Source organism: Branchiostoma lanceolatum, chromosome 2, assembly GCF_035083965.1.
Source record: "Branchiostoma lanceolatum isolate klBraLanc5 chromosome 2, klBraLanc5.hap2, whole genome shotgun sequence".
Classification (NCBI taxonomy): Eukaryota; Metazoa; Chordata; class Leptocardii; order Amphioxiformes; family Branchiostomatidae; genus Branchiostoma; species Branchiostoma lanceolatum.
Window position 1 is genome coordinate 20,403,318 of NC_089723.1, and position 12,121 is coordinate 20,415,438.

At 42.8% G+C, this 12,121-nt stretch overlaps 2 protein-coding genes across 3 annotated transcripts; one reads left to right on the top strand and one right to left on the bottom strand.

The window, feature by feature from the left end:
* The first annotated feature begins 258 nt into the window (after window positions 1-258).
* Window positions 259-4,396, top strand: LOC136427834 (polycystin-2-like). The gene is made up of 8 exons (XM_066417010.1): window positions 259-445; window positions 1,070-1,178; window positions 1,436-1,650; window positions 1,928-2,102; window positions 2,548-3,141; window positions 3,433-3,663; window positions 3,853-3,937; window positions 4,082-4,396. The coding sequence occupies exons 1-8, from the start codon at window positions 302-304 to the stop codon at window positions 4,344-4,346; spliced, it is 1,818 nt and encodes a 605-aa protein (XP_066273107.1). The 5' UTR covers window positions 259-301; the 3' UTR covers window positions 4,347-4,396.
* Window positions 4,397-5,003: 607 nt separating this feature from the next.
* Window positions 5,004-10,827, bottom strand: LOC136427837 (solute carrier family 35 member F3-like). 2 transcript variants are annotated; one of them, XM_066417014.1, is made up of 6 exons: window positions 10,384-10,827; window positions 8,080-8,299; window positions 7,612-7,737; window positions 7,021-7,210; window positions 6,414-6,503; window positions 5,004-5,799 (listed from the first exon to the last, which is right to left on the bottom strand). In XM_066417014.1, the coding sequence occupies exons 1-6, from the start codon at window positions 10,611-10,613 to the stop codon at window positions 5,579-5,581; spliced, it is 1,077 nt and encodes a 358-aa protein (XP_066273111.1). In that variant the 5' UTR covers window positions 10,614-10,827; the 3' UTR covers window positions 5,004-5,578. The 2 variants fall into 2 exon arrangements, with proteins under 2 accessions (XP_066273111.1, XP_066273112.1); XM_066417015.1 differs by lacking the exon at window positions 7,612-7,737.
* Between the last annotated feature and the right edge of the window lie 1,294 nt (window positions 10,828-12,121).

The following is a 12,121-nucleotide window of genomic DNA, read 5'->3' on the forward strand; positions in this document are numbered from 1 at the left end:
AGTGTGTACATTGTGATGCATTGCTACATGCGTTTGTATGAATGCCTGTAAAATGTGTGCCACCAGAACAATAAGAATGAGTTATGATGACTCTATCTATGAAAGCTGAATTGCAACAGCTGATACCTGATGGCACAGAAACAAGCTACCCATTTGTCATAGATATTATACTTTAAGATGAGTAACGGCGTTTAACTACTTGAAGTTTGAAGAGTGAAAAGCACTGCACCGAGTCTCTCTTTGTTAAATCCCAGGACGCCTGAAGAAACGCCTGCACCGCTGCGTTAAGTACGTGGCGTGGATGACCGTGTTCCTGGTGTCCACCAGCTCTGCGTTCTTCGTCATCCTCTACAGTATGGACTGGGGGGCGGAGAAGAGTGACTCCTGGATGAAGGCCTTCATCCTGTCCTTCATGGGCTCCAGCTGTGTGGTGGACACTCTTCAGGTAATGTCTAATCTTCATGTTGGTGATGATGGTTTTATCTAGCCATAACTATTATCGGGTCTCTTCTTCATGCCCTTTAATACTTACGCAGTTGATGTACAGGTATAAGAGATGGATACCAGGCTAGGTTTTATGATTGGCGGAGGGTGCAGCGTTAAATTCTGGTGTCAATTACGTGGCTGCATGTTGGAATCAACAGTAAAATGTCATGATATGATATGATATGATATACATACTTATATGGAAATTATGATGGCCATTTTTTCCTTCTTGACACAAAATAAAATGCAAATTCGAAGAGGCTTTTTTTACTGTTTAGCCTAAGATATCATGCATATGGATTGCAGGAAATGTCGTTTTCTCTAATGATCTCCAAGCAGATCTACCGTATGCATTTGACAGTATCACTTGGCCGACACAGTATCCAATTAGCCACCGGAGATCTGCGGAAGAACTCTTCGGACAAAGGCAATATGATACTGTTTCGGCCCATGGATACTGTCCCACGATTAGATCTGCTTGGAGATTAGTTTTCTGAAGTTCTACTCAACAGCATTTGTATTATTATGTAAGGACTTTCCATGACAAAATATGTCATAATAATTTGAACCCCTGTTATGACAGATCGTCGTGTTGGCTGTGGTCCTATCTGCCGTCTGTAGCCTCCCGTTCCTCACCAAGCCGCCGGCTATCAGGAAAGAAGACCTGCAGCTGAACCTGTGGAACTCAGCAGGTCAGTTGGTCCAGGAACATTTTGTGCTTTACCCCGGGCCCCCTTCCACTTGGGCAACGACCGCGCTACGACTGCTGAGCGACTAAAGATCTGACAGATCACTCAACGAATTTCATAGATGAAGAAGTCTTTTTGCGTTTTGTTGTCTTTTGCATCTTGTATTATATTCTAGTTAATATGAAATCAAGGTCGCACAAATCAAAATCTTAAGTTTAACAATATAATCTTTAAAGTTATGACTACGTATTACTTTGCAGCACCAAAGAAGATCCGCCCACCTACCAAAGCTAACTGCCAAGCTGCTAGGAAGAAAAGGGAGCTCAGTAAGAAGTCAGCCTCGACACTTCTGGAGTTTCTTCTGTTGCTTATCTTTGTGGCCGTCCTCTTCTACATCGCCCAGACTAACAACGACCAGCGCGCCTTCTATGAGACAAGGACACTATCCAACACCATTCTTCGGGAATTTGATGAAGTAAGCAGTCATTGTTTTATTGCATAATCCGTAATCCATTGCATAATCTTTTCTAGAATCATTATTATTTGCATAATCCATTTTAGTGCTCGTTCACGTGCGACTAGACTGCCAATGATGCATACTATCCACAACGTTAACACAGCGTGAATGAATTCGAAGATTTGAATTATTTCTCCGTTTACAAATCGACATGCACAGACATATGTATACTTTGAATAGAACTGCGGTATCCCCTGTGCAACGGCCGTGCTTACCGTGTCATTTGTGCACACAGATCAGAACTCCGGATCAGTTCTATATGTGGACTGAGGAAGTCCTGCTGCCGACCCTTTACCCATCTGTCTGGTACAACGGCAGGAAAATGAAGTTCTTAGACCGGCAGTTTGCACAGAACACCGAATCCTTCCGCGTCGGCCCTCCACGCTTGGTACAAGTTAGACGACGACTAGGTAAGTGCTTTTGATTCCCCGTTTTCACCCAATTAAATCTAATAAACAGTTTGTGTCACAGAAAAGTTCTCTTACATAAATATCCATTGTTGTGTACAAAGTCTTTGTCTTCCACTAGAAAAAATGTTAGCAAATGGTTCTTGCATCTTCCAATGCCAATGGCTCTTAAAGTCGATTTTATCTTATCAAACAATAGACGAAACGTGATTCACAGATACCGTAAAAGGGGAAATGTTCTCGGAGATTTATTTTCACAGTAAGGAGAAAATGAAGTGTTCGCGGTGGCTTTATGTTCGCGACTGAAACAAGGGAGTAGGCAGGCAGAATACAGAAAAATGCTCACGGTGGATTTAAGTTCGCGATTAATAACTACGTCAAGGGCAATAATAAGCATTTGTACCGTTAACCAGCAAGATCTATAACTATGATTTTTTTATCAATGCAGGTGCCACTACCTGGGAGAATGGTGCTGGCCTCGGCTGGAATCGGTATCTGCAGAACACGTCCTATAGCTGCTGGCGATTCGCGGTTCCGGATCTTCTGAACCACCCCAACCACACGTCCAACTGCACAAACCATCACTCCCTCGACCTACCTCTCCATCACGACACCGCTGTGGCATTCTTCCGTTCCCTGAAGGACTCTGAATTTCTTGACAAATACACAAAGTCCCTGGCAATCGACATCAACTTCTACAACCCAAGCCTGAAGCTGTTCAGCGTTGTGCACATTGTCCTAGATCATACTGGAGTAGGAAATCTTGTGCCAAAGGCAACGATCACTTCGTTTGGTCTGTTTCAATATGAAAGTGACGCAGACTATATGAACTTGCTCATACACATTATATTCACATTGCTATTCTCGGTAATGATTTTCAAGGAGGCAAAAGCTGTGAGAAACATGGGATGGCAATATTTCATTTCGGGTTGGAATGTCCTCGGATGCCTTAGTCTCGTCGGCACAGCAACAGTCATCTCCGTCTTCATCAAGCGATATACCGTGGCATCTGACACACTCGCATTGGTCGCCAAAAGTAACGGTACGTCCAAAGCGTTACTCAACTTACGGCAAACCTGTGTGATTTCTTTGCAGGAATTTGTTTGTGCCACAAATATACTCCATTAGCACTTACAAAATTGGTTGATCAAGATTTTGTTATCTGTTTCCATGCCATGCAGTAGGATAGCCTTTGCTATAGATTTGTTTGATTTTCTTGTGTTTACAACAAATGAAACGACCTACGTGTGGATTGAGTATATATTTGAATCGAACCCTGGGATCGTTGATTCGTGATAGATTTTTGATTTTGGAAATAACTCTTGTCCAACAGGTGAGCTGGGATTTGAACGCTTTGTAGACCTGACAACCGCTGCATGGTGGGATGCTTGTTTCGCGCACATCATGGGCATTGTGGTCTTCATCAACAACATCGCCTTGCTTCGCGTCGTCCGCTTCAGTCAGACAGTCGCCAAACTCCTGGCCCTCCCCAGCATCATGAAAAATGAGCTCATGTCGTTCTTAGTCATTGCTGCTGTCGCCTTCATGTCCTTCATCAGCGCAGGTTAGCAGAACGGAATAGTTTATACCATATTCAGGAAACAAAGAATATAAATTACATAGACCTGCACCTACATGAATAATTTGTACATATCACCGCATGGTTCCCCTTATACATTACAGGTTGTAGATGTAAGACTATAATTGTTGTTGGAGGCTGAAATATAACATGTTACATCTGTTGTTGTTTCAGCATTTCTGATATTCGGGAGTCACCTGGAGTCCTACTCAGACATGTACCGCACGACGTTCGCCCTCTTCGAGATGATGCTTGGAAGGTAACGACCCCTCTTATAAATGTGTAATGTTGTGGATATTCTGAACTGAAGAACTTTGACTTCTGTGAACCATGTTGTAATTTTGATACGTGATGGCATCAAGAACGTTGTCTCATTCATTGTCCTGACTTCTGCGTGTTTTAGGTTCTTCGCCAATGACATGCTGGAAGCAAACCCGCTTATCGGGCCGATCTTCTTCTCCGCCTTCATGATCTGCATCTTCACCCTCCTGATGAACTTCCTCATGTCCATCATCTGTGACGCCATTTCCGCTGACGTCGACGTCGAGCTCGATCAGGACCTTGCCGAACACATGTGGAACAGCGTCTGTGCCAAGTTTGGTATGCACAGCCCTCCAAGTAAAGAGGAGGAACCAGGTAAGACAACGGCGACTCCAGATTCGTCGTAGCTTGACGTACGATTTTGATGTCGTACAATTTTCAAGGAGGCTGTGACAGAGCCAATCACCCACAATGATCTAAGGCAGCATTCTCAGTAACACATGACAGCTGAATTTTGTTCGACACATGCACTACTATCCCTCAGTTTGCGGTCGTACGACAGATGTGAGTTGACCCTAAATGACGGCAAGCCTCTAGTTTGCAATGATGTATTTACCTCAAAGCTGACATGGCCCTATTGGTTTTGTTTTATCAATATGAAACATGCCAATTATTGCCTCCAAGGTTGACAATGCTTCTGTATTGCGATTGACAGGACAGCTTAGGGTTTTATCATTATAACATAGTTTCAAAATTCCTATCACATTCTTAAGAACTACTTCCAACTTTCGTTTGCATAATAGGTGAACTGAAGATTGAAAAGCTACAGGAAAGCCTGCGCATCATTCAGGAGCGACTTGATAAAAGCCTAGACCTCTGCGACTCCATCTTGCCTGGCGTGCCCAGTCTCCGAACACACGCCCCCCGTACGTCTACTCGCCAAGTCATCGATACAAAGTGTGACGTCAAGATCGTCATCGAACAAGTTGAGGATAGCGACATGGAGATATAAATACCCGGTTGGCACCGACGTTTACAAGTTAGGCATTGACCAAGAAACCCACTGATGTTGTGCCAGAAATGTTTTAATATGTGAAGATTCATACTTATCATGTAACGTAAACATTCAACTTTCTTGATTTGCTGCAAGTACAATTTGTATCATGAATTCTTGTATTTTGTATCATCGCTACTAATTTTAAGAATTATTGAGCATTTATCCGTCGATAAGACTTAAGAGATTAATATATCTAAGAAAGAAATTATCCGTTGCTTTTTTGTCATATTGTAGCTTAACAAAGGGTCAGATTTCAACTATCTTAGGAAGAATTGAGCAATGGTGTTATTTGACCTCTGAACTAGTGATAAAGGTGTCCTGTATGTATAAGTTAAGAGTATGCATGGATCCTGGTAAATCAATTGCATGTCAAGTTTTACGTGGTTTCAAATAAAGATTGATTTTTTCATCAATTGACTGACTAATTGATTGATTGGTTGGTTCGTTGGCTTAATAGAAGGTTGATTGGTTAATTAGTGGGTTGGTTTGGTTGATTAGCTCGTTGGTTGGTTAATGTTTGGTTGGTGGGTTAATGTTTCGGAGGTTATAGGGGACTTATGGACTTGAGGAATCCCTAAATTGTCAGTCCATGTTCTGTACCGAAGTGTCGACACTTGGCGTCCCTGACAGAAGCCGCTCGGTCTCGTCTGTTTCTTGGGTTGGCTCCACACAGCACATGACGTCACAGACCTTACGATGAGCTTCCTCGGGAGCCAACATGAGGAGAAACCCGCCGACGACCAGGGCCGCACCGCCAGCCTTCAGGGGACCGAACGTCACGCCACGGAACACGGCGTCTACTCCTGACATGGACGGGAAGACATAACCATCTTCACACGTCATAGACCACCAAAGTAGATAACAATAAGTGTTTGTTTGTTTGATTGATTTATTGATTATTTACTTAATTGGTTATTTGCTTCTTTGATTGCTCAATCGATCGATAGATAGACAGAATGATTGATTGAATGGTTGGTGGATTAATCGACCGACTCATCAACCGCTCGATCGATTTGTAGATTAATTAATTGATCGATTGATTGATCGATCGATCGATTGATTGGTTGATTGATTGATTGATTGATCAACAGGAATACTGGGTCAAACGAGCAGTGAAAGGATAATCCATGTGGACATATATCGTAGCAACTTGGAGCAAGCCATCTGAATTTCAATACTATAACCTTAAAGCTGATACCCTTGTGTCTAATGAAAATAATATATGAAAATACGCTTATTTGAGATATCTACAGTAGGTAGCACAATGGGGGGGGGGTGATGGAATAGATCTCTGTGTCTCAGGTGGTAAAGCTATCCGTTTGACGTAGGCGGTTTCACTTTAAGCTTAAGTGACTTGTGTTCGTTCGTGTCTCCCTTGTGTTCAGAGGTCTCGTGCCCGTGTTTAGAGGTCTCTTACCTGCGTTCAAAGGAATTCCCAGCACGGTCCCCAGCGAGATGAAGAGTGGAAAGGTGAAAGCGATGCCGAAGTTGATGAAGAAGTTGAAAGCTGTGGGAAGGTTACAATACGTTTAAACTAAGAGTACGTCCCATTGAAGCTGTTCTACATACGAGTTGGAAATCTTTTACTTGTAAATGACTGAGTAGTAAATGTCTTAGCACAGCACTGCGAAACAATTGCTTAACAGATTGCAGACAGTGAGGCCTAGGCACGGTACATTGTAAGTGCCAGTCCACCTGACTGTCTATGAAACAGCAGATACATGCATGTACTCCACAAATGTAGGACTACAGTGACTGTAGGTAGATGTCAGTACCGGTTCATGATCTCCAAGCAAACTTTGTAGTAACTTTTTCTGACTGCTTGGCTTCTGACAGATCATTGTGGGTGAGACACTGTGCAGAAAAGCCTGGCAGTCAGAAAACGTTACGTTCTTCCACCCCAACATCTGTACATGTTTGGAGATTAACCCGTCCAAAGTACAGACATATATGTAGTAGACAACAAAACCCCATAGCACGTCACAACGGCTACACAAGACTTAAACTGACGTTGATTGACGTACCCAGTCCGAGTGCGGCCCCTCCACACAGGTAGGACCACGGCAGGTGATACCAGTCCATAGTCTCCACTTGTCCGTAGTACAGACTGAGCATGACGGGCCAGAGTCCCAGGAGGTCTAGTATCCCTAAACACGACAGGAACAGCGACACCTGCCCAACACTCGCATCTCCAAACACGCGCTTGAACAGAACCTGGCGGGAAGAATTGCCGTTAGTCTCCACACACCAGACTACTTTGATAATCGGAAACGATCTCAGATGAAGAAAGAAATGGTCACGTTCTACAATGAAAACAGTCCAAATTTCAGTCACAAATCCACGTGTATGTAACTCCCATTAACATAAATCCGCTGGGTTACATAAATCCGCCATATGACATTTGAGAGATCTTTAGTGCAGCAACCCCCAAGTATGCACAGTTTGGTTATACAGGAGTGCATTATACTGGGGGACGTTGGGTTGGACATCTGTTTGGGTGTATTTTTTAGGATGTCGGCCGCGGAATTATGTACCCCCGTAGTAGATGTTACGTTCCCAACCTACAGCATGTGTGCGGTTTTCAGACCCGGAGTAAGGACCAAATCAGAAATTACCTTGTACAGAGCCGCTCCAATTGCAGCCCCTACAGAAAGAGCCACGCCTAGCAACGAGGGGCCCTTGAACCCACTAGCGTTGGCGATGAGCACGATTCCGCCCATGGCCATCAGTACTGAGAGGACCTAGGGAGGGAGGGAGGGAGAAGTATTTCAGAGTTATGGGTTAAGCGGACAAGGTGTCAGCAATTGTGTCCCATAATTAGCTACGTTTGCAACCTTCATCGTAGTTGATGTGCCAATTTCTACAACTTTTAGGACCAGAAAATAATTAAAATGCTCATTCAAGAGGAAACGTAGTTAAGGTCCCTTGGTGATCTATTCTTATACTGTATAGCATAAACATGTAGAGTTTATGGAAAAAATCATGTTTTTTTATCCTTGAGTTATTGATATGGTCTCCGATCCAACTCCCAAGGGTCTTCACAAACTATCCCTCGGTTTATTATGATATACAAGACCATTTACCCGTCCTATATACAGTCGCTCCCGCAACAACAGAATGGAAAAGACGTAGACGAAGGCGTTGCAGCTGGAGAATAGCGCCGTGACGTCAGTGGCGGGAATTTCCTTAAGTGCCCGGATGTTCAGGTAGTTGGTTCCCGCCCAGAGGAGAAGAAAGAAGCCAGCTTTTACCAGGAGCGTCCGCAATGTCAGGCCGTCCGCTCCGAAAATGGACTCGTTTTCTCTGGGGAAGAGCAAAACTAGTTTCAATATCCGCGGCAACGATTAAAGTCATGACAAAATCATGACAATGACACGATGTTCACAGCAAGAAGCCATAACACAACAAACGGGCCTGGTGTAGTAAAGACGCACAGTAGCGAGGGAATGCGCCGAAGTGGTACACAGAAACTGCATGGGAACTGAACTGGGAAAACGAAGACGCAATCGATAGAGGCAAACAAACCCCACATTAATTTGTTTTCTGAACATTTCCAGAACTAGTTGTTTTTCGAAATTTTAAGTATTGTTGTGCGCTGTACCACGTCCAAGTCATGATATGTATTGGGGTAACTGACAGTACTAGTAAAGTTGCACCTTGCCAATTAGCCAAAGGGATTAAAGCAGCATTCTTATACATGTACGTAAACCTCAGTAAAGATCCTGTCACGACACAGCCGACGAGCTTTGGCCGTATTTGTTAATCGCCAGAGTCACCCGACTTTAAAATCTTTTATGGAGGGAGGGGGGCTGAAATCTGCCCTATCCTATAGCTGTTTGACGGTGAGCAGTGACTTTCAAACACCGGCCGATCCTTAACCCTCAAACCACCGTAGCTTTTTTACGACTAATCTTACCGTATGGGGTCAAAACTGACCCCACAATGGTTTCTACAAATATAGCTTTATTGGAGACTATTTTTGTGGTTTGTATATATGTATAGTTTAAGTGATCTATAAGAGACAGTTTGACATGAGTAGGTGTTAATAATTTCTGTTTATTATCAAAATTTATGCAAAAATAGGGAACATCGTCTTTTGCAACTAACGCTATTCAGACAAGCGGACTCTTTTGAGGCCTGCACCAACACTTCATGTCATGTAGCATCTGAATGTCTTACGCTAGAACAACCAAACTTGGTCACCTTTGCTCAAACTTCGTTGGCAACAATCTGAATATAATGACATGACTAATCAATGTTTTCAATCAATGTTTTCATGTTGCTATGGCAACCGGTTTCTGAAAGCCATATTTGGCAAAAGTCGCTAATTTTGGATTTTACAAAGTAATTCTAGGTCTGTCTTTTTAAACTGCAGTCATTTTCTTATATCAATACCAACCAATGTAATTCACTATCACTTTTATGATTTAATATTCATAATCTATGCATATTTGATTACGTCATCGTTCAAAATATAAGATAGCGGACGATATAATCAGATTAGCTATAACCGGTTATTTCAACCTCAAATTTCATCATTACCATGTTTATTCAAACAGAAACAATCTTAATATAAACGTTTTGATCCATTTTTATTGTGTTATTGGGTTATATGATGAAAATATGCATTTAATATAATTCAAGATGGCGGAACCAAGATGGCGGATTTTTCTAGTATAACCTGATATGAATATAATTTTTATGACGTAATTTTGACGTCGTTCCTGTTGCCATCTACAAATAACGTCTTTGGACATATTCTGATTTGTCATACAGAATTTCAATTTAAGTTTTATTGTGTACCTTTGAGTTATATGGAAATATCCAATTCGTTGGTTTTCGTCAATAAAATCACATAAATGACGTCATAATACGTCGCAACGTCATTAATTTTTACGTTCATTAAAAAGAATTGTTTTTTTTCCCGTTTCTACAAGATTATATTTTGTTACTATGATCATAATAACCCTTATCATACATGTTATTAGACGACAAGTATCAAACAATAGGGAATATGAGTGCAGATTTTGTTGGGGTCAGTTTTGACCCCACTGGACCATGCGTAAACTGTCTAGGATAACTTAATCAACAATGAGCCAATCTTGGTAAAAACTTGTGAGAAGTTATAAGACATAAATACAAACAAACTCATTGAAGGAATTTTCTTTTCGACTCGAAATGTCCAAATGGCAAATGTTGATATACGCCTGGGGTCAGTTTTGACCCCATACGGTGGTTCTAGGGTTAAAGATGGCATGGATTAGGAGAACATCGGGCGACTTTCAATTCTGACGAAAATGTCAGACCTAGACTCGTCGGCCGATCGCTTTTCGTGCTGTGTGACAGAGGCTGTGTGACAAATGGTAGACAAGCACAACCACGCTCACCTGTAGACTTGACCACACGACTGTCCCTTCAGTAGAACACACACCGCGGTGTACACGGGGAAGCACGCCATCATCCACACAGTGGAGAACCACATATTGAAGAAGGGCCCGTCAAAGCTGGCGGAGAACGTGCTCTGGGCGAACTGGGTGGACCCGACCCACGACACGGCGATACCCAGGACGATGGGGGTTCCCAGTAAGGCTTTTCGGGAAGTCGGAGAAAGCGGCATTGTTGTCCAAAACCCGGAAATAAACTCGAAGAGTACTATCGTAATGGTCTTCCTGGTTTCCCTGTGCAAAACTATCGGCTCTGTTGACAGTCTATAGCTGCTGTATGAAGTCTGGATAGACTGAACTCATTTCGAGCTACGTATGCGGAGAATCCTTGATTACATGCAGCGTACAGTGTTCTCTCAGTTGAATCATCGAAACCTTCAACCGGGAAGTTAGTGATGTCATTGTCATGCGTCATCCATGACGCCCTCCCCCGACCAAACGTGTGTACTGCAAGGACAGCAGAACGCTTCATACTCAAGCGATAATGTCGATACCACTATAAACGATCCTCCTCTTCCCGACACAGTGAGGAGCATTCTCTTAGAAATACCAAGTGAAATGAAGATTTGAGTCTCTAACTGTTTTAGCAAAATATAGCTTACTGTATTTTACTAACATTTGCGAGAACGTTAACCCCAATTACACGCGCGCCCACTACATAGGGGTGGACAGGAGGAAGTCATCCCTACAGGAGAAATGGTAACGTCCAATTTATTTTGACTGGGAAAAAAGAATAAAAGTCCCGGTGGCTGACGGAAGTAAAACAGAACCTACACTTTTCGGCTCCGACTCAAGATTGTTATACCTTTACTTTAGTGCAAGCTGCATATATTCTAGATATTGATAGTGTAATTCCATCAGATCCGCACTTTACCGACTGAGCTTTTAGGATCAACTGTCCGAACCGTGGTCTCTACCCAGGTGTGTCCACCGACAGACCATACTACATACAGCATACACCGGTCCCTCAACACGGCTGTGAAACCGACCCTGTATAACAGGTAGGTACCTGGTGGCTTGTACGTAGAGCACAACCACGATATGCTGTACGAAAATTTGGGTCGCACCTTGTCTTTTCTCTGACTGATGTCATCTTTGATGCAAGAGACTTCTATGTATAGAGAAATATTGGTACTGGTTCAGTCTCCAGTTGGTTTGGGGAAAAGCAGAACTAGTACTAGTAGTACTGTTTCGGCATAGCAGCCTGTGAGAGAAAAACATGATGGCGGATTATGACCGCTGACTTCCGTTTTTTTTTAAAGTTACGTTTGTTAATTAGTGGGTCACATTTAAATATTTACCGAATTATGATGTCAATGATATTTTTGTATTCCTTTGCACAGTGCGTGGTATCAGTGCGCATTTTGACGTATGACGCCCGTATGTTCAGGATTTTTGAAACACCACTTGCATCAAATTTACATGCAGGGAAGAAAGGGAACTGATTTTTTTAATGCGGAAATAACACGGCTGGGGGATCCCCTAGCGATACTGACGTACAAGACTCCGTATAAAAATCTATGTATATATATATTGTGTGTGTGTGTGTGTGTGTGTGTGTGTGTGTGTGTGTGTGTGTGTGTGTGTGTGTGTGTGTGTGTGTGTGTGTGTGTGTGTGTGTACGTGTGTATAGTAGTAGTAGTAGTCCACTGTGAATGTGTTCTGCTGCTGCAGTAGTGTG

Excerpts from the sequence above, each read along its gene's own strand:
- LOC136427834 (XM_066417010.1), top strand. The coding sequence starts at position 302 with ATGACCGTGTTCCTGGTGTCCACCAGCTCTGCGTTCTTCGTCATCCTC. Across the intron at positions 1,651-1,927 it reads TTCTTCGGGAATTTGATGAA|ATCAGAACTCCGGATCAGTT; the intron begins GTAAGCAGTCAT and ends TTGTGCACACAG. Across the intron at positions 3,142-3,432 it reads ATTGGTCGCCAAAAGTAACG|GTGAGCTGGGATTTGAACGC; the intron begins GTACGTCCAAAG and ends CTTGTCCAACAG.
- LOC136427837 (XM_066417014.1), bottom strand. The coding sequence starts at position 10,613 with ATGCCGCTTTCTCCGACTTCCCGAAAAGCCTTACTGGGAACCCCCATC. Across the intron at positions 7,211-7,611 it reads TTGGAGCGGCTCTGTACAAG|GTTCTGTTCAAGCGCGTGTT; the intron begins GTAATTTCTGAT and ends TCTTCCCGCCAG. Across the intron at positions 5,800-6,413 it reads GGGAATTCCTTTGAACGCAG|GAGTAGACGCCGTGTTCCGT; the intron begins GTAAGAGACCTC and ends CGTCCATGTCAG.